General features: G+C 41.9%; 2 protein-coding genes across 2 annotated transcripts in view; both read right to left on the minus strand.

Moving 5' to 3' along the window:
- The window catches only part of LOC131062762 (serine protease SPPA, chloroplastic), a 262,705-nt gene that overhangs the window by 55,213 nt on the left and 184,861 nt on the right, over window positions 1–22,631 (minus strand). The gene's annotated exons all lie outside the window — the stretch shown is intronic.
- LOC131062763 (uncharacterized) lies at window positions 19,170–19,779 on the minus strand. Its single transcript, XM_059211062.1, has 2 exons — window positions 19,394–19,779; window positions 19,170–19,283 (listed from the first exon to the last, which is right to left on the minus strand). The coding sequence occupies exons 1-2, from the start codon at window positions 19,740–19,742 to the stop codon at window positions 19,237–19,239; spliced, it is 396 nt and encodes a 131-aa protein (XP_059067045.1). The 5' UTR covers window positions 19,743–19,779; the 3' UTR covers window positions 19,170–19,236.

Raw genomic sequence — 22,631 nt, forward strand, 5'->3', positions numbered from 1 at the left:
TGAATATATTTGTGTGGAATCCTTAACCCATACCACTAGCCTCTTGCCGCTGGTAAGTGCGCCTTGTGTGGTCAACTAGAAATTTGAGTAAGCTTAACTTCAATTATTATGCAACCTTTGACAAGCATCAACTTGGATGGTGTCAATGTGTGATGGTAATAGTCTGAAAATCTTTAAGTATACCTTAGACGATTGTTTGCCACATACGGATAAACGATTAAACGCAGAAAGTAAATGCACAGAACATAATTGAAATATATTAAAGAACCAGTTTCTGTATTAATTCAACAGTCCATGTACATCAAGTGCTTATAACATCATACCCAGATACGACTATGATGATGCCACTACGAAGGAAAGGTATGCAATATATAATACCCGAAGGGATGTGACCAACCGTCGCGTCCAACTGCCCTTCGGGACGACTAACTAATTGCCGAAACTCATAATTATCGACAACAACATAACATAATACGACAACATGACATAATGATTATTCCTGGCAACATCATCCCCCCCAAGAAAAGAAGTCGTCTCCGAACAACTTAATACAAAATAGAGATGACATTAAACAGAACCAAGGTAGAGAACTGCAAGAACTACTGACGCCAGTCGAGCCCAGAACTTATACACCTGCGGCGTCCTCGCCTGAAAACCCTTTTGTGCTACCATCCGATGCTCAAGTGCGGATGTCACCAATATTGCTTCCGCAAGGAGTTCTTTTTTTTTTTTTCGAAATCACAGTCCTCTTGTGCTTAAACCAAACTTGTCTGCAAAACACGCTTTTTAGTCTCAGCCTCCACCAACTGCTACTCAAATGATACTGTCTCCCTAGCCAATTTGTCCTCGATAGCCACCCGCGTTGCCCTCTTGGCATCCAACTCCTAGGTATGTTGAGCTAAGTCTCACGCTACTACTGCCTCCAACCTGGTGGTCAGCTCCTCCCGAGCCCTCGGTGCATCCACCAAGGCAACCTCACGTCCAATCGAGACATGCTCCGAGTTCCTCAAGGCGTACCATTCATACCTGAAGTGGCCACAACCTTCTGGCACAAAGGCTAGGAGACGCCTCAAATCCTCCATCACACTCCCCAAAGGCTGATAATTCGTCTCCCTCTACGGCTTATGGCTTCCTCGCCAATGCCTAGCTTCCGGCTTCTTTCTCACAATACGAAACAACTCCAACACTTACCATGACTTCTCTGATGCCTTCGCCCAACTCAAAAAGTGTATTGTAGCTCAAAAATAAACTGGGGGTCTGGGGGCAGTGCCCCCAGCGAGGTCGAGGGGCAACACCCCTCGCAGGGTCCAGCGCCAACACCAATTTAACACCTTTAGAACCACACGGAAGTCCATGGCGCACATCATTTTTGTGATATTTTAAGATGCCAAAAACCTGCTTCTCCACTCTAATTTTTCAGTGTCCTGGCTCCAGACTCCATCGAATGATTTTAAATCTGGTCGTCCTTTTTTTTATTTATTTTTTTTCACGTGCCATCACCACTTTTATCCCTGTCGTGCCGTGGTATTTTTCCTTTGACACTCTTTTAAACCACCGCCGTTGTCGTCGTGCTCCTTCAGGCCTATGGACTTTAATGTCTCGAGCCCGTACAGAGGTTATCTGTCGTACGATGGAGTGGTCTGTCATACGGTGGCTGAGTCGTATGGCGACTGGGGTCACCCGAAGCTTGGTGTCGTACGGTGATTGGTCTCTCGTACGATGTTTGGGAAGGGCGTACGGTGGATGTTGTTTGGCCGTACAGGTGTACGGTAGTGGCCGTATGGTAGATGAACACCCTCCGAGACCAGTGAACTCCGTCGATGGTGGTCCACCGTACGGTGTCCCACCACACGGTGGTCCCACCACCACTTCTTTTTTTTTTCAATTTTTTTTTTTCCTAATCTAATTGTCAAGAGTTTTCGGCTCGAGTCCCATGCCTCTGGGATCGCCCTTCATCCTTCTCGATTTGCCTCGCCCGAGAGTCTTCCGCTTTGGTCCCGTGCCTCTCGAGTCACCTGCCCGGCCTCTCGAGTCCCTTGCGCGCTTCTCGTGGTAGGGTTTCAATTTGGACCCGTTGGTGGCAAGTCTATTTTCAATGGCCATCCGAAGACCTGGAACCATAAATTCTACAGGAACCACGGTCTCCTTCTCATACATAAGAAGAAGAAGAAGAATAAAGATTTTGAAGGCTGCAACCTTCCACACAGGGTTCCAATCGTTGCTGACACGAATGATCTTGGGATTATCTACGTCATCGAGGTTTGGGGCATCTCCCTTCCAATATTCTCTGTATTCCGACAGGTACACCTCTATTACTTGCTCTGGTTCCTCTACTTTGAGCCTGTAGCTCTGGAACATTTCATAATCCTCCATCTACTAGTGGAAGAGCCCGTTCAATGACCCCATCTCATCCTCGAAGCACTCTCCTAGTTTGAGAATCCCTTCGTCGTTAGGCTCCTTGCAGCCCCGTCCTTTGTCCCTCAGGTCGCCTTCTCCTTCACCCTCCGATTTCGAAGATGATGCCAGTTCCTCACTAACCAACTGCGTCCCAAGGTCTATGATAAACTTCCTTCCTCCATTCTCCATAGACTGAGTGTTCTTCCAGTTGTGGGTGGCCTTGGCTACCACCAGCCACCCTCTCCCTAAGATCGCATCATACCTTTTTTTCTTTAGTGGGATTACCAAGAAGTCCAGTATGAAGGGTTGCATCCCGATGGTAACTTGTTGGCCCATCAGTGTCCCGATGGGTTTGATTCCATGTTGATCTGCTCCCAGCAGATTGAATGTAGATGGATACAGCGTCGGCTTCCCTAGCTTCTGCCAGGTTTCTTCTGGAAGAACATTCACTCCTGATCCACCATCAACGATGGTATCGGTTAGAATGGTGCCAAGGATACCCATCTCCACTATGGTCGGGTTCCTTCCAGTGTTAACTGCCAGCAGCATGGGGTCTATTGCAGACCCCCCAGGAACATCCGTGCGGTGGTTGGTATTGGTGTGTGGTTGGGAGAGATTATTCAGCAACGCCGTTTGTAATTGAGGCATCGTCTGGAGGAGGTCGTGTACCTTCATCGGCACCTCCAATTTTAAAATTTGATTTAGTATAGCCTCCTCCGCCTCCGGTCGGCTGGATGTACCCGTCGTACCCTTCGCCTTCACCCCCTCTCGTATCTCTTTCTCAATTTCTTCCCGTGCTTCCCGTACCCTTCGCTTCTCCATCTCCGAGTCTGGGCACATTGCTTGTCTGGCTTGGGCGCGGCTTACGGCTAGCACTTCCTCTTCTTTGGTTTCCTCGATATTGAGCAAGTTGACACCAGACTTCGGGCAGGTGGCATCTTTGTGGTCTCCCGGTCCGCACCATTTGCACAAATATCGTGTGGCCTCTCCCTACGGGCAATCTCGAGCGAAGTGCCCCCACTGGCTGCACGCTCTGCATTGTATCATCAGTCGGCCTTTGGAGTCATATTGGATCCAGCTCCTTGTATTGTTATTGTTGTTATTGTTGTTTCGTCCTCCCCACAGGTTATCTCGGTAGCCTCCCGATGTTGCATTGTTTTTCGCTTGAGAGTTGTCGGTACCACCCGATGTAGTTGGTTGTTCCTGCATAAGCAATACTTGTTGGTTTCGTGTTTTCCTGTTGTCTAGGCATTCCTTGATGGTGTGTCCCATCACTTGGCAAATCTCACAAAAGGCCTTCTTCGGACAAGTACCCTTCGTATGTCCTTCCTCTTTGCACTCTGTGCATCATACATCCCCTTCGGTCCGACCCATGCTTCTCATTGCTTTAAATTCTCTCCTCATTCGCTCCATGTCTTTCTGGAGCGCTTGCACCTTTTTGCCAGACTCGCCATCGCTGCTGCTTCCCTCGAAAGAGTCATCATCCTCGGACGAGCTATCCTCCTTCTTTTTCTTCTTGGATGTCTTGCTCTCGCTCTCGAGATCCATCGCTCTATTATATGCATCTTCGTACGAGGTTGGTGGAACAAATTTTATCTTCTTCCAAATGGAGTGTTTCAGTCCCTCCACGAACCATCTCTTTTTCAACCCATCCACTGGTTGACTCTCCATTTTCCCCAACAGTTCCTTGAGCCATCGACTATAGGCTCGGACAGTCTCGTTCTTGTTCTGCTTTGTGCCATAGATTTCGGCTACTATTTCATTGTCGTCTCTGAGGAGGCGAAACTCTATCTCGAACTCCTTCTTCAGGTTGGGCCATGTGCCGACTTTGATCTTATCCGTATCGGAGTACCAATCGATAGCCACTCCCCTTAAGGTTGTTGGAAATTGTGTTACCCATTCATCCTGGTCAGTAACACCGTTCGCTGACCATATGGTTTCGCAAGTGCGGCAATGGCGGACGGGATCTTCCTTCCGGTTGTCGTTGAACTCCGGCAACTTCTGCTTACTTGCCATCCCACCGCTGGGTCTCGCTCCTCTGGTGCCTTGAGTGCGTGTACCTGGTGATCCTCCGCCTCCGCCTCCTGCACCTGACCCTTCACTTGTGGATCCTCCGGAGAAGGTCGTTGACCTCGAACCGAACAAATTGCCTCCCGTACGGTACCCTTGTGCTCCCCCAACACCGTCGGCCGTACCGTCACCTTTGGTCGTCTCCCTCCGGTTGTCCTCCGAAATGGACAAGTTCTTTAGTAGGTCTCTGGTAGCGTCAATCAGGTTTAGACTTCGCCTTGTTTGTTCCACCAACTCTTCGCGACTTCTTACCCTACGGTGGTATTCTGGCAAACTGTAGAGTTCTCCTTCGGCACCCTCCGCGACTCCTAGGTTCCCTTCGGGCAACCCTACGACACTGTAAAGAGTGTAATTTGTTGGTTGAAAATTTTGTACACTTGGGAAAATATACAAAATTGTGGTTTCAACCACAGCACGTGAGTAAAACTCTCCTAATTAAGGGAAGGCTCCCCCTATCTAACTACAACTTTGAAAATAAAATAGGATGGGACAGCAATCTTTCTTCTTTCAAGAAAGACAATATCCTTTTCTCTTCACAGAAAAGGATAGCAATTGAATATAAACAGCAGTAACCACTTTCAAATGAAATGAGAGAAAGCAAATGAAGTTTCCTGAAAGTGCAAAGACTTTCGTTACTTCCTTCGGGACGAGACGACAATATCAAGCTCAAAGACTTGATTATGTGAAGTCCTATCTACCCTTTTCTACACTAATGCTATAAAAAACAAGTTATGACAGCTCAAAGACTGAAAAACACAATTCTTTTCTTTTTTTAAACAATGAGAAGTAGTGTAAGCTCAAAGACTCACAGCTATTTCCCACAAAATCTACTCCTAAATTCTCTTAAAAACAAGTGAAAGCACAAAGACTTGCAGCTTCTCTCAACAAAATATTTATTTTAATCTATATTAAACTCAACTACTTGCAACACAAATACTGCAAATCAAATGTGATTAAGCTCTTTAGGAACACTTGCAAGAAAGATAATATAGAACACTAACTCAAGAATGTAGCACAAAGACTCAAAGCTTGAGCAATTTCCTTCTATTCCTTTCAATTCTTGAATTTACACATGAAAGCTCAAAGACTTCTTTGCTGTAAATTTGGCAGAGTTTTTGCTTGCTTTCCAGAAGATAAAAAATTACAATAGACCCCTCAAGTATTTATATAAGAGGAGCCTTGAGAAAAAGGTGGGAGGATCCTAACTAACTTGAGAGATTCTCTCAACCACCAAGACTTATTCAATAACTAACTAAGACTTCAATAACTAACTAAGACTTATTCCAACTATAGTCCTAATTGGACACAAATTGCAGTTGCCTTACATGTAATTACAAAAGTGCAAGTAATGTGTAACTTGCATTTTACAAAAAATGCTTTTATATGTAACTTGTCAAAACAAAATTACAACTAAAGATTACAAAGGTGGAATAATACAACTAAGTGTTGAAAAACACTTAAGTTGCATTACGTGAAGACACGAATCCTTTAAATTTCTAGATGCTCGTTTGTAGTTCCTCGGGATTCGGTTCATGGGTGTTCTTAGCAACAACCATGGTCTTCACAATAGTGTCATGACACTGGAGGAGCGTAGAGTTGTTTTTATCCAGGATAGACTGGATTTCATGCAAAAAGGCTTGATGTTTCATCAATATCTGAATTGAAGCGGCCAAGAATTGTTCGCTCCTCCATTCATTATGAATCCTCATCTGTAAATCAGCAAGAACTTCTTCTTCTGGAATCAGCTCTCCATCCTGACTTACTATGTTGCAAGAGGCCCTTTCACAATGTGAGACAATATCTCGGAAAACTTCACCCTGGAATCTCTTTGCATCACCAATCTCCTCAATGAGGGATTTAAGAACAAGGGCCTTGTTTTCCAGGAGTTCTTCAAATTCCAAGTACATGATCCTAGAAGAGATGATGGCATGCTCCTGCAAAACACTCGGTTGTTGTTGGGGCATGGTACGCCAGATTGTCAAACTTTCTTCAACACTTTCCAGATTCTTTTTGAAAGCATTAGAGGTCTGATCTAGTTTCTCCTCAATGGTCTCTAACTTAGACATCATCTAGAAAATGTCTTTCATTACCCGTGCACATAGATCATGAAGTTGATCAACCCAGGAATCCAGTGCTTGTACCTTCTGAGCAGCCCTTTCCACTCCACGAATCGATTCTTGAGAACTAGAAGAACCTATGGATTTACTCCCTTCAGCAGCAAGATTTGTGATTTTATGAACGACTGCCATAAGTTGTCGGTTTTCATCTTCTAGCTTGTCTTTCTTTGCTAGAAGCTCATCACACCTTTGCACTAGCGAAGCAACAGAAAACTGAGCATCATGTTTAATGACCTCATGCGTCTGTTTACCCAGCTCTATCCTTGTAACCTTATAATCAGCAGCTGACATTTCCTCAAGTGGCTTATCTGCAATAGTGTTGTGACCATTTCACACATCGCCCCATCGCAAATGGGGACCCCCTCTTTTTGCTTGTTTTTTCGCTCGTTTTCGCTTTTGTTTTTAGGGTTTTGTTAGTTGGTTGGTTGTCTGGATTTAGGGCCAAGCCTTAGGGTTTTAAATTTTGCCTTTTCAAGCCAAAATCCAGTCAGTTTTGGGAGCTTTTTGAATTTCCTTTTCTAGAATGCAAGTTTTGAATGAAATGAATTCGCCAGAATGGTCTAATTTTCAATTGGAATGTTGATGCAGAGCTTAAATTTGTCTAAGTGTTGAAGATGAAATGTGAATTTTTGTCCAATTGAATATTTTTGACCAAATTTTGACTTTTTTGAATTTTGATCCTGGGCATTGGAATTGATTTGTTTTCGCCTCGTGAAGTGTTAAAATGTGAAAAATCTTGTTATTTTGGCCTGTAGGAGCAAAATCGCTCCTGTCCCTCAGTGAAGGACGGGAGCTCATTTTCAAATACCTCATCATCCTTGCAGCAGAGTCCAGACAAATTTTACGTTTGAAGTGATGGAGAACGACGAGATCTTTCCATTGAATATAAATTGAAGATTTTCATGAGCACAGACATGTCTCCAGGAGGAAAATCGCTCCTGTCCCTCAGTGAAGGACCGGAGCTACAATTCAAATTTCGTCTTGTCCTTGCAAGATTTCGAGAGCTTAATGATTTGAGGACGTCCAAGGGAGGATGCTTTGCCAAATGAATATAATTTGAGATGCAAAAACGAAGGAGAATGACCTATATTGACTAAATCGCTCTCGTCCCTCTCCAAGGGACCAGGGCGAAGTACCTTGTAGCTCTCGTCCCTCTCCCAGGGACCAGAGCGATTTCCTTCATTTTACAAAATCCAGACAAAGGTCAAGGCAAGTTTACGTTCAAAAACAAAGGAGAACATGAGATAAATGCGTTGAATATAAATTGAAGATTTTTTGGGACGTCCATACCAGTGTTAAATGCCTAGTTCGCTCCTGTCTCTCAGGAAGGGACCAGAGCGATTTTTGATATAATTGCTTTTCTTGCAAAGTTACAAATGATGTCAAGGCATGGACGAATAGAGTGAAGAAGGACGAGTCCGTTGAATATAAACTTGGAACCTGGCAAAGTGAGATAGTGGCCACAAGGGAAGGATCGCTCCTGTCCCTCTCCAAGGGACCAGGGCGATGATGATGATAATACTCTCTACGCAAGTTCAAGGTCGTTCCTCCAAGGTTCAAGGCCGATCCAAGTCAAGACGAAGGGTGGCGAAGACATTTTAGAGCATTTCCATCAAGCGCAAGGTTGTAAAGGTCATCACATGGAAGGAATGTGCACTCTAAGACCCAGATCGCTCCTGTCCCTCTCCAAGGGACCAGAGCAATATTTCCATTAAGGCATCGATTTCAAAGGACAAGCAAATATTAAGTTACCAAGAGGACTTAAAGGACGTCATTTCACGTAATGAAGATAATTGCAAGTTAGTAAAAACAAGAACAAGCTTGCAATGATGAACTTCGCTCCTGTCCCTCAGGAAGGGACCAGGGCGATGTTGGATATATTGGCCATTTTATGCAAGATTTACGTAAGATCAAAGGTTCGCAACGTCTTGGAGGGTCCATGGTATGACAACAAGATGATAAACAAGAGTTTTGAACGTGAAATGATCATCATTTTGAGCATGGAGACTAGATCGCTCCTGTCCCTCTCCAAGGGACCAGGGCGATTCGCTTTGGATTCCTCGTTTTGTTCCAAGTGCGTGCTAAGTTAAAGATTCACAAGGTTATGCAAGGTCCATGGCATCGTTTGAAGATAATTTGCAAGGGTTTGAACGTCTAAACATCGCCAAATAGTGTAAAAGCCCCATATCGCTCCTGTCCTTTGGACAAGGACCAAGGCGATACTATCAAAACACTCACGTTCCTTCAAAGATCAAGGCGAAGCGAGGTTAGGAAGTGCGGAGGACGACGTTTGAAGGACATTGCAAAGGAGATCGAAGTTTAAAAGTCGCCAAGATCAAGGAGAAATAATGGATCGCTCCTGTCCCTCTCCAAGGGACAAGGGCGATGGTCCCTTTAATACGTCCAAACACATAATGAAGACAAATGGAATAAGCGCGAAAGGAATGGGCATAGATGTTATTCGCCTTACAATGGAAGTTCGAAGGTCAAAGATACAAGATGAACGTGAAGACATGGAGATCGCTCCTGTCCCTCTCCAAGGGACAAGGGCGATGTTAGGCAAAACACATGATATTCTTTGAAAATCACGTTAAGACAAGGACGCACAAGGTTTTAAATGGCATTTGGAAGATGATACAAGGAAAGGATCGTACCAAAATGGAGAATTTCAAGCAAAAAACTTAGGATCGCTCCTGTCCCTCTCCAAGGGACCAGGGCAATAATGGTCATAAGATGCACTTGCTCGCACAAGAAAGAAATTCAAATTCGAAGGACCACCAGATGATCGATTTGGAACGTGAAAATGAAGGAGTCAAACGTTGAAAACGCAAGAATCAAGACCAAAATCATGGATCGCTCCTGTCCCTCTCCAAGGGACCAGAACGATGAGGTACGTCCCTTTATTTTCATATTTTTGGCGCCAAATTAAACAATTCAAATTTCCTTAAATGCTAAATCGATTTAAAAATTGAAAATCCATTTTTATTTGGCATTTAATATGGCGTTATCTCTTAATTATTTTTTTTGCCTTTATTAAAAATCGAAATTCTCATTTAAAAAACGCAAGGCATTAATAGTTAATTATTTAATTAATAAAAAATCGATTTCAAGCGCTCATTTAAGGAGGTCGGCCTTGTCATTTCATTGCAAATCATTTAAAAAATGGTTTTATTTTTATCAAGTCGGCCTAAGGGGTGAAGGATGAATGCGCTATATAAGGGGAGTGGAATTATCATTTTCTACATCATTATTTTACCTTCCTTCATGCGAATCGAAAGAGGCGAATATAGTGCGAATATTATCCAAGTTGGCGTAGACACTTCAAAGGTGGTGCGAGTTTCATTCAACCAAGGGTGGCGCGCTAAGTTATCTAAAGGTGGTGCGATTTCAAACCAAAGGTGGCGCTAATATAGAGTGCGAATTACATTGAAGACCAAGGGTGGTGCGAATTTGAAGACCACACCAAGGAGAATTTGAAGATCCATTTGAAACCACGTCCAAGGCGATAATTGAAGATCACATTCTCTCCAGAGGTGGCGAAGTCAATTTTGAGGAGATCATATTGAAGATTATCTTATACCTCAATTTTGCCTAGGCAAATTTTGTTTTTGCATTCTAGAGTTAGCTCTCTATCGAGGTATGGCGATTTAATTGTTATTGCTTTATTCATTCATCGTCATATTTCAAATTTTGAAATTTTGAGTTTTGAAATCTCTTAGCTCAATCGTTGTTTTAGGAAATGATAACTCTAGAGACTTATCATGAGGTTTCCTAAAATTTATCTCTCTTATTTACGTTATTTATTGCAAAATCTATTTCTTATAATGAAATGTTGTGTAGGTATGGCGACCCCAAAGGCGGGAGCATCCACCAGTCGCTCGGCTCTCATGAAAGAAGATCAGAAGACCGAAGAAGTGGAGACCAAGATCGTGTCTAAGTGGAGCAACATTGGAGATACCAACTTGGGGAACTTTAGCACGAAGAAGTTCCGAGAGGTCCCTTACATCGGCAAGCCATCACCTGTCGCCCGGAGAATAATAGAGAGTGGCATCATCAAGGCGGCCGGTTTTCCTCCAGCCATTCAGTGCCACGAGTTGATGATCGAGTGTGCCCGTCATTACAATCCACAGTCCAGGACAATTGTGTCCAATGAGGGAAACACTTTGGCGTACCTTTCAGAGGAAGCCATAAGTGAAGCCTTCCATCTTCCAGAGCACAGGGACATGATATACAAGAGCATTGAAGGAGCCAGATCAGTGTACGATGATGATCCAGATGCTTGCCTAAGCATAATCAACAAGAACTGGCTACTCAAGAGTCGTCCCCGTCTGAGCAAAGTACCGAACACACCACACAGGATTGATTTTCAAGAGGAGTACAGAGATTTGATTACCATGCTCAACAGAGTTACAGGAGCACCTCATGCCTTCTATTTTGAGAAATGGATGTTTTACTTCATCCAGGTGATTGTTCAAGGAAAGGGTACAATACATTGGGCTAGGATAATTAGCCATTGCTTAGACGTACAGTTGAGAAGACTCAGGGCTACTAAGTCCTTCCACATGAGTTCATACGTCATCTATGCCTTAATCAGGAGCGTTGAGTACGCAGGACTACCTCACAGAGGAGTGATTGGAAGAGGACCCGGTGAGGTCAGAGTTTGTGAATCCTATACCTACTTGCATCATCCACCAGGGAAGAACTACAAGTTAATCAATGATACTTTCACGATGAACATCACAAGGACGTTGCAAGGAGGGATTCACAACAGATTATCTCAGGATGCCCAGGAATTCATCAAGAGGTACGGTGCTTGGTTCATTCAGTTTCCCAAGTTCACTTACATTAGAGTGTATGGATGTCCATTACCTCCATACATGTTGCCGAGGTACCCGACAGATAGAATTGTGTTACTTGAAGTAACAAGGCAGTTGGCAGCATATGTGAAGGCATTCAGACACAGACATCAGAATGGAGTTCAGGTACCTATTATTTTGGGTAATTCAGTTGAGGTATGTCCTAATGTCTTAGCCATGGATGACGCAGAGAAGGAATTAGCCTTGTATCCTTTTTCATCTTTTGCTTGGAGGAATAGTTTTGATCCACTTGGACATTTAGAGGAGACGGTCGGTAGAAGATTTAGACATGAGTACCAAATTGAAGATTTTATGATGAATCTCCTAGATGATCTTGAAGTGAAACGTAAGATACATTCTAGATTGCCTTTGGATTTCATCAGGAAATGTAAGATTTACAGAGTAGCCGACCAAGCTCAGGACAACGGCAGGCACATCCAATCTTCATACGATAGAGAAAGCAAAACAATAAGTCTGAATTGGAATGAGCCCGAGGCCGTGGATTTAGATGATTTGATGGCACCAGTCTTGTCTTGTACTCGCAGATGGGTAGACGTTCAGCATCAGAAGTTGAGAGAACAGGGCATAGCCATGTCTTTTACTTTGGAAGAAAAGCCAGCCGAAGGTGGAGCCAGTGTTAGTGAAGGCAATCCTAATCCTAGGAATTCAGGTGAAGGTAACCTTCGATGTGCCAGTGAGGGCAATCTCCATTCGAGAGGTTCGAAGAGAAAGGAAAGATCAGAAAAGAAAGAGCCTTCCAAGAAAAAGCAAGGTGCCAACAAAGATCAAACACCAGGTACTTCTTCCAGACCAGAAGATAGAGCAGTTCGAGTAGAAGAGTCCATGGAATCGATGGTACAGAATGATAGACAGGAGGAAGGACAGGCGCAGCATGTTTCATCCGATGGATCTCTCCAAGACTATGATTTAGATAATGATAATGAAGTAACATCTCCTCCCAGACAAGAAGAAATAGTACATAAAGAGATTCAAGTTCAAGAGACAAGATCAAATATCCCAGATTGGTTGAAGGAAAGATTGACTAAGGTGATCGTAATTGAGGACGAGGACAGTGCAATTGATTTAGAGAGCCTCGTAGGACGTTCACATATGACAATAGAGAAGAAGAAGGCTACAAAGATGTCCAAGATGATTCGAGATGAGACTGGATCTAGAAAATTGCAGATAGCTACACCGGCAGCAGACAAATATGAGGGTGAGATCCTAGCAGAGGACTATCATATACAGACTATTGAGTTAGGACCTTCCACAGCAGAGCAGACTTTAGATGATGCCACCGACACATTTGAGGCATTGAAGGACAAGCTTAGAGAAGAAGTGGAAAGGAATAGAAAGCTTGAGAGAGAGGTCGGTGCATGGAGGATGTATTTCAGTCACATCAATGAACCTTTGGGACGTCAGGATCCAGTCAGATCACCATTGCAGGCATTGCCCCTTCAATCAATCAATGAAGCTGAAAGATTCAGGAACCTGGTCCAGCGTACATGTGGTTGGATGGATAGATCTCACACGGTGGCCATAGAGTTTGTTACAAGGATGTCGAAGATCACCCACCAGGCTATCCAAGTTCTTGAGATTATTCACAGATTGATGGCAACAGTAGCTGCATTTGCCCATACCAAGGACGTTGTCATCCCTGTCTTGAAAGTTATAAGACACACATCCAGAAGAATTTTAGCACAAGAGAAGATCTTAGAAGGTGATTCTCACAGTTTGTTTCAGTGGTCAACCTTACTCCATATAAAGAGTGTTCTCTTTGAGGACATCAGTGTTAGATGTGGTCAAGTTGAGGAGGTGATCAATCCGATCCAGGACAGAGTATTTGAGGTACTTCGTACCATTCTTGGCAGAAGGATCGAGGTCGAGACAGATGTGGATTTACAAGAATTTGAGGATAGAATCAAGATCATCTTTCGCAAGGACGCAGATGTTACAGATGAGCAGTATGATCAGATGTATGCCACCATGCTCCTGATTGATAGAACCAAGGAACTTGAACCTACTTGGGACACAGCTCTTCTAGATGCATTTGATCAGGTTATCCAGTTAGAAGAGAGTATCAAGAATCTTCCCGAGATTCCAAGCACAGAAATCGAAGGAATCGTGACAAAATTCATTGCATATGCTAAGAAAGAGAATTGGAAAGGGAATAAGATTCTAGATGAAAGGTTGTTACAGATGACATGACATCTTATTTCTCATTGGTTGATACCTCCTAGATTTTTGTGCCAAATTTAATATTTGGCTATGTATTTAATATTGTTCAGTAAAAGGAGGTCATTTGTAACAAACCCTAATTAGGGTTTAGGTGTCATGATCTTGTCCATTGATTTATTTTCAATCTGGACCTTTCATTGTAACTGGGGATGCTATTTATACCCCCATTTTCCATTTCATTCGATAATAGAAAAATAGTGAATAGTGTGAGAGATAATAGTTGATGTAATAGAGAGATTTAGAGTTAGAAGCAATTTTATTTTGTAGCAAGATTGAGTCTTGAAGAGAGAAATTCAAGCAATTGTTGTATATGATGACTTGGAAATCAATAAAATATTGAAGTTATGGTGTTTTGTTGCAAGTTTCTCGAGTTATCTTCATGGTTGTTGGATGTACTTGAATCACGCTCAATCGAAGTAGTTTGTTAATTTGAAAGACTAAGTGTGAGATTTGATATTTGGTAGGATTCGCTATCCAAACCACTAGCTTCTTGCTGATTGTAGGAACGCCTTGTGTGGTCGACTGGAAAACATTTTGAGTCCTTAACCTTCAAGCATTTTCGTATCTAGGATATGTACCTTCGTAGTAGTGTCCTTGGTCTTTGATGCATTGAATACCATTATTACCTTAGAAGATCGCACTAATTTCAATTGAGTTGTTATCTTATGGCAAAATTGAAGTTGGTTGAATCTTGCCAAATCTCATTCATGCTAAGTCGTTCATAGGGTTAGGCTAGATTAGACTTCCTTAAACCCTGTCCTTTTTCCTTTTTTTGAAAGTTCCTTTTAGATTAGTAAAATCTTCGAGCTTTTGAATCCGTAAGACGCCTTGGAGGAAACAGCAAATCACATCATACCACTAAAAAGCTTGTCCACACGTGGAGACCCCACTAAAAGAACCTTGGAGTCTACCTAACTGATCCTTTTTGCAGATCTTCAGCAGTTAGAGACTATTTTCTCAAGAGAGGATAAGATGCCTGTCGGTATTTTATTCTGTGTATGATTGTGTACAAAATACACGTCAACAAATAGGTTCCACAATTTCAACTACCTTCATCTTGTTGTTGTCAACAGTTACTTTGGAGATAGTCTTGGCTTTCTTAGCAACTTTGGATCTGGACTGTTTCAATTGCTGATAATCAAAGGCATCAGGTGAGATTTCTTGCTTCTTCATTTTCGGAGTAAAAGAACTAAGCCATGGAGGCAAAGTCATCAACTCCCCTTCAGTAGCAGTTGTAGGCAAAGGAGAAGCAATTTCTGTTTGAATCACCGTGGTCATCCTGGGAGGAATATTTGTTTGGACAGCGACCACGTTTTGCTCAGTTACCAACGGGCAGGCAGATTGCCTCATAAACTCTTCAAAATCAGAAGTGGAAATATCAATTTCTGATAACTGGATGCAAGTAGGAATATCCTTAGAAATTTCCAACACAGTCTCTTGTTGATGATCAGGAGATGGCTCATATGCTAAAATGGGAATAGCATTCTGAGGAGATTCATCCACAAGCAAATCAGGAGGAGAAAGAGGCGTCTCAATGGAAACTGGAGGAATGATCTCATGAGGCGAGTCTGAAACTAGAGACTTAGGAGCATCATCAGATTGCTGCCCTTCTTCTGAATTATCCAGATCGATCACCTAAGCATGAAATCATGATTTTTCCTTCCCACGAACTGTCATCTCCTCAGGAGGAAGCACTACTGCACGACTAACTCGCAACTTGATTCTTGTGCCCGAAGATGATGCACCTTCCTTGTTGTCAACCTGAATCTCAAACTTACATCCAAGAGGCCCCGTAGAATCATCTTCTTTTCCAACCTTGATTTTTATAAGTCTAACAACATTATTTTTTAACCATGCGTTAGTGTTAGCCAAGATAGGCTGAAATCTCTCAAGGATAGATATGCACTCTTTGTGTGACCATTGGATCAAAGGAAGTGGAGCTTCCTCAACCCTCTGAGAAATGTATTCAGGATCAAGTATGTGCCCATCATCAATCATCCCTTGTGGGATATCCACCAAGTTCAAATCAACAATTTGCTCAACAATGAGTCTGCAGTAATCCATCTTCAAAACTTCATCTTTTGTGCGGAGATCTACCCAGATGTCCTCAATGCGATGCACATGCACAAAGGATTTCTTGATTTTCTCCTTCATACCCCTGTAATCAAAATCAGCTCTAGGTTTTAACTTTTTGAGCTTGATTTCCTCTAATTTAGTCTCCATGGCTTTAGCTTTCACACATGTGACAAGGGAATACCGGCCAATTTTCAGTGGATTTGTGGTAGAGATCCCCATTCCAACCTTGTGTCTAGCAGACTGAAAAGTGTGGACAGCCATGATCTATCTTCCCAACTCCATAAGAATGATCTTATCAGTTGGGTATCTGGAAAGCATATATGGCTAACCACCATAGCATCCGATCCTCATATAGGTGAAGGTGGGAAACTGTAGAAACAAACATCCATATTCGCACACCCTTTCCCGTGCCTCATCCGATACTCTTTTGTTCCTCAGAGTTCTGTCAAACTGGCACATGAAATATCCGAAGAATGCATCTTGAACTCTTTTGAAATGCAATCTGTTGGTTCTCAACGGCAACTGGTCATAATATTCCCAAACTGGTATAAGTGAGTGATCACCCTTGGTAGAAAGACCTGCAAAGTGTCTAAGTGATGCTGCCAAGTATACCAAATACAAATTCATGAAGAGAGTCATGGTGGTAGGGACTGCTGCAAGTTGTTCACACAAGGCATCGCTGATGACTTCTCCCCATGAAATGTGATGAGACTGCCTTATGAACATGATGAACTAATACATCCATGGCTCAAAGACATTAGAATACTTGAGGCCCATCATCCTACTGAGAAGGGTTATGGTGTCTCCTATTTCCCATTTGAAATCGCAGCGATACAACTTCGCCCGCCTTGAGAAGGAGGCTCGTGGCTCTTGGATCCACCTATTGATATGTCGCTTGCAATCTTTTTCCCTCTTCACGTAATACTCTGGTGCACTTTCTTTGGAGATTTCCATGTAAACAGGTGCAGGAGGTATTCTGAAGACCTCCTCGATCGTATTTGCATCAAGACCGATTATAGCTTCGCCATCATCATTTTTGATAACTCTTGTCTCTTTGTCAAAATGATGGGCGCAGGCGAGAACAAACTCAGGTTCTAAGGCAGCCACCAAGAAAGAAGATGCATAATGGATATGGCTGTCCAACAGCCGCTACAAGTTATTATCCTGTGGATCTTCTACCCTCTTAACGAATTCCGAAACATCCACGTGCCCTATTTTCGTATCTCTGATACGATCCAAAGGGGAAGAAACTTGGGAAGGTGCTACCTCATTCTGATATTTGTCATATTTGTACTTCATCTTTTTTGAAACTGGAGATGCCAGCAAATCTGACATTGATTGTGAACCTGGAATACTGTGATGAAGACTTAAAAGAGTTAAGGCAACATCATAGTCAGCTGCAAATATCATTCTTCCTTCTTCAAATGGGAATTCAAATGGGAAAAACTTCGATTCTTGAACTTCATGATTTTGTGGGAGGAAGAGGGGAAATATATAGAAATGGAAAAATCTTGACTTTGACCAATTTTGGATCTTGGGGAAAGTTTTGCAAGTATACAAGTTGGAAAAAACATACATGCAATCGGGGTTTTAAAACCCGAATGCAAGTACACTTGTAAATTTGCAAATGGAGAAATGGATGGAAAATGAGAATTTGACTTGCGGAAAATGACAGAAATGGAAAGTACGGATACGGAAACATGAATGGATAGAAATGGGAAAATCCGGGAATGTCATTTTCATGAAAATGGGAAGAACTTTTCAACATGTAATCCGGTTTTTAAAACCCGAATTTGAAAGGGGAGGGTATTTCAGACTTTTCAACTTGGAATTTTAACCAAAAACAGTTAAATTCCTTAACCGTAAGCGAAGAACAAGAATTTCCAGCGAACTTGTAATCGGGATTAAAAATCACGAATACAAGTAAAGAGGGAATATGGGAAGAACAATGCAATTCAAAAATTGCATACCAAGGGGAAGATCTCACTCACAAAAACCGATTTTTTGGGGGAAGAACAACATATTTTCAAAAATGCAACTAAGAAGGAAAACAAAGAAAGCAAGAAAATAATAAAAAGAAGGAAAGAAAGAAAAGAGAACATACCTTTCTTCAAACTGAAAATGCTTCTCCAAAAATGCAATCAAACTTGGAATGAAAAAGAATATCCAATAAATAGAAGCAAACCACAATCCCCAAACCCTTGCCACGTTTTTGGAAAAACATTTTTAGTTGCAAAAACGTGGTTATAGATACAAGAAAATAGGGCCAAATCCTTTTGGGAAATACCATGTATGTAAGTGTCAAAGCCAAACGCCCAAAGAGGAGATGAAGAAATGGCATTAAATCCTTCCAATACGCAGCCAAAGGAGGGTCATGTCGAAAAAACGTGGCAACAAATGCTTCTTGAATGGCTCATTAAATGACTGAAAACTTATCACAAACTCCACGCCTAGGTAAGAGAGGTAAAAACAAACTAGGAGATTGCAGCTTCATGAAGTTTTGATCCCCCAAAATGTAGCATTTTGGAAACACGTGGTTGCTGATTTAGACCAAAAAATCAGTAAATGCCAAAGAAACGGGACTCGGACTCGGCGCGGACTCGGCAAGGGTGACTCGGGACTCGGATCGGCCAGGACTCGACAGGACTCGGCAAAGTGAAAAACCCAAGAAATTTAGCGATTTTTAAGGATTTAAAACTTGTTTCATGCACCCTTTATTAAACAAACCTTAAATACACAATAACATCATCAAATAGAAGTTAATTTAATCACATACACAAGTGTCAAGTATACATCAATCACATTATGATTAGTATAAATGCAAATTATAGCTGAAGCAAATACCAACCAATAACCATAGATATATAAATAGTGTCAAATGTAAAAATATTACAAAACTTATGGAATATCAATTCCATGACATCAAAATTCAAATGTTCCAGTTCCACACATATATCAAAAGTAAAACAACTACAAGTCTATGGCTCAGAGGAGCCTGGGTCCTTCCTACAAAGGCGTCTAACCCTAAGGTAGGTCCTGGATGCATCAGCAGCCATACTCTCTGCCCGTGACTCCATTCTACCCTCACAAACATCAGCTATGTCTGGCTCTAGCTCTGACTCTGGCTCTGGCTTTGGCTCTGGCTCTCCTCGCGCTCTAACCTCCTCCTCTACCATGGCTACAACCTCAGCCTCTCTATCTACCTGGTCGATCCAATCTAAGTCCTCATCACCAAAGATAGGATCTATAGCCTCACTGATCCACTCAGATTCTGGATCAACCTCCTCTAGCGTGATCAAGGTGCTGTCATGGTCCATAACCTGTTTGTGTCTAAGACGGAGGTTGTAATGAACAAAGACTAGATCATTCAACCTCTCTACAGACAGTCTATTGCGCCTCTTGGAGTGTATGTGCTCAAACATACTCCAATTGCGCTCACAACCGGAAGCACTGCATGGTTGGCTCAAAATACAAATGGCTACCTATTGAAGATTTGGTGTTTTAGGACCAAACATCTGCCACCACCTATCTGAGATGAGAAAAAGGGAAAAAAAAATCAGCCTCATTTAATAATTAATAACAAATTGAATAACATATAATTAAAATTATGCTCTTAATTTCTTAAAATATACATTTTACCTAGCTGCATTTTTGTCCGATTTTCTTTGCAAAGCAGACGAGAGAAGACCTCCCCTTCAGCATTAGAAAAAGCCTCTAGCTCCTGGACTATACTGCTGCTATGACCAGGCGACATTCGCTCTATCACTGAGTAGAGCCCACTAAGAACCTCCTCATCCGCCTTGAAATCAAGGCGGAAATGGAATGCCGGATTGAGGTAATAAGCAGCCGCTTGAAGGGGCCTGTGAAGCTGGGTCTGCCATCTCCTGTCAATGATATCCCAAATGGGACGATACTTACTCTCATCCCCTTCATAGGCAGATTTGATGCCCTCCTTGGCCCTATCCATGCCCTCGTATATGTAGCCCATTGCGGGCTTCTCCCCGTCAGCAACATGTAGGAGAACTACCAAGGGCTCAATGAACTGCAAATATTGTGAAACAATATGTAATATCAGTTAATGTAAGTGTGAAATTGTGAATGAAAATAAGCAAATAAAAGAAAAATACGAATAAAAATAAAAACTTAAAACTTAAAACATAAGGTAGAGATTAGAATGCTTAAAAATTTTACCTTCACGATCTCAGCACAAGGGGTCCAAAAGCCTGGCTCATCAAAAATGTAATCTGCAATATCAACTCCTACAGCACTCGTAGCATAGGATGAGGAAGTCCACTCCTCACCAACAAGCATACGTCTCAAAATTGCCTTACTGCGAATCAAGGATTGCAGTGTGATGAAGTTAGTGGCAAATCTAGTGATTCCAGGACGAGCCAACTCCTTCTGCCCCATGTATTGCCTCATTAAGTTAAGGACCCATGCATGATTGTATACAAATTTGCAAATATTTTTTGCCTTCTCTACACATGTCCTGATCCATGCAATCTTACCAATGTCCTCCAACATGAGGTCAATGCAATGGGCGGCACATGGAGACCAAAATATAGATGGGTGCCTCTCCATCAAAAGTTTACCTGCAGCAACATAATTTGTTGCATTATCGGTCACCACTTGTACTAGATTCTCCTCGCCCACTTCATATATGACCTCCTCTATAACCTCACATAGGTAAGTGGCATTTTTAGAATGTGCGGAAGCATCAATGGACTTCATGAACATGGTGCCACTTGAAATTTGAAAACAAAGCAAAAACAGTGATCAATGATCATTCAATAAATCTCAACTCAAAAAAAAAAATACGAATCATTTAATAAAATTCAAGTTATTCAATCACCTGCAGAAGAAAGAAGAAAATTTAGGAGCGTCTGATTTCTCCTATCAGTCCAACCATCGGTCGTGATGGTGCAACCCTTCTTCTTCCATATCTCTCGATGTTCCTCTAATGTGGCTTTTACATCAGCCACCGATTCTATCAAAATTGGGCCACTTAACTCGGAATCAGAAGGGGCTTTGAAACCCGCCCCACAAATAGCAATGGCATCAACTATGTTTTGCCAATAAGGAGACCTATCACAAATAAATTAAATAAGATAAGTATAAAATTATAAATATTAAAGTCTTAGACAAAGTCACAAAACAAACTAAGAATATTAACAACTTAAAAACTTAAAACAATCAAATAAAAACTAAAAGGAATTACCTGGCTACGAAGAATGGAATATTGCAATAAAACCAAAATCTTCCAATTGCACCTTTAGCCTTATTGTGTACCTCTTTGTTCCAAGCCATGCTCTCAAGTGAAGGTTGGGCACCAAGAGTAGTGTGTGGCTCAAAATATGAATCCATCCTAGATTTACGAACTCTAGGACCAATGGTTGGAGTTGCACTGATACTCCCACTAGCACTGACACTACCGGCAACAGAAGCACTAGCACTCCCACTAGGACAATATGGAGGCATAGAAGAGGCCTCTCCAACACAACCAATGCTAGTCTGAGCCAACTCCTCCCTTTGCCTCTTCTTTATTTCTTTTCGAGTCTCAAATGTGTCTAATAGCACTTGGCACTCACGAATAGCCTCAGGAAGTGCTTTTGTGCAAGGCTCTACATCATGGCCACGTATGCCGGCAAGGTGGTATTTCAATCTATATATGCCTCCATGAAAGATTGTTTTGCAAAATTTACATTTTGCCTCTCCTTTTTTTTGCCTAGGAAAAGGTTCTGTATATTTCCAAGCTGGATCTTTTCTACCCGAGATTGCTCTATGAGGAGGACTGGAAGTAGACATTGTTTTCAAAAGTTAAGGTTGCTGGAATAAGACACAATTACAAAAAAAATGAATATTTGTCCATTGTTAAATTATAAATTAATACAAAAAAAAATATAATAGCAATGTTTTGATTTTGATACAAAAAACAATGTAATAAAATTTGTATCATTTTTTTCATTTTTTTCAAAGAAATTAGCAAACCTACCATGTAGATTGTTTTTTCATTTCAAAACATAAAGAAATCAGCAAACCCTACCATGTACATTTTTAAACAAAAAAAATGTACATTGTAGGGTTTGCTAATTTCTTTAAGTTTTAAGAAAACAAAAAAAATGTTAATTTTGCTAATAAAACACCAAAAAAACCAAAAAATATAAATCTTACCTCTTATAAGAAGGTTGAAATGAAATGCAACCTCTTTCCAATCCTCTCTAACAAGCTTTTGATGCACCAAATGCAAGTATTACACTGCCCCAATGTGATTTGTTGAAGAAATTCTACTCCTCCTCCTTGTTGGTTGCCCTACTATGCTCGCTTCTTTTTCCTCACAACTCACTCTTCTCCTCCTATTTTTTCAATAGAATGAAATGAGATGCCTTTTACAACTTAGCTAAAAATATAAATGAAAAAAAAGCAAGCAAAACCATTTTTTAAATGTTTTTCTTTTGCTTTTTTCGGCTGTTTACACCGGCCGAGTTTTGGGCTCGGGCCTCGCCGGGTCCGAGCCGAGTCACCGAGTTCCAGGACTCGGCCAAAACTCGCCGAGTCCGAGTCCGAGCCACCTAGGACTTGCCGAGGGTGACTCAACCCGTGACTCGCCAAGTTTTGGCGAGTCCTGGAACTCTGGTAAATGCAAACCCCAAATGGTGTGATAAGTGTTTACAAATGCATAGGAATAGGGTTAATCCAAAACGCCTCTCCTTCCTAGAAGATCTCCACAAAAATCGATTGAAAATTTCCACAAATTTGCTTCCAACTGAAAATCGGGTTTTTTGGAAGATATGACAAGTTCGAATTTGCATAAGTGAAAATCGGGTTTTTTGGAAGATATGACAAGTTTTAATTCACTTTTTCCTCAACAAAGCCAAAT

The sequence above is a fragment of the Cryptomeria japonica genome, chromosome 9 (assembly GCF_030272615.1).
Source record: "Cryptomeria japonica chromosome 9, Sugi_1.0, whole genome shotgun sequence".
Lineage (NCBI taxonomy): Eukaryota > Viridiplantae > Streptophyta > Pinopsida > Cupressales > Cupressaceae > Cryptomeria > Cryptomeria japonica.

Excerpts from the sequence above, each read along its gene's own strand:
- LOC131062763 (XM_059211062.1), bottom strand. The coding sequence starts at position 19,742 with ATGGGCTACATATACGAGGGCATGGATAGGGCCAAGGAGGGCATCAAA. Across the intron at positions 19,284-19,393 it reads TCGGACAAAAATGCAGCTAG|ATAGGTGGTGGCAGATGTTT; the intron begins GTAAAATGTATA and ends TTCTCATCTCAG.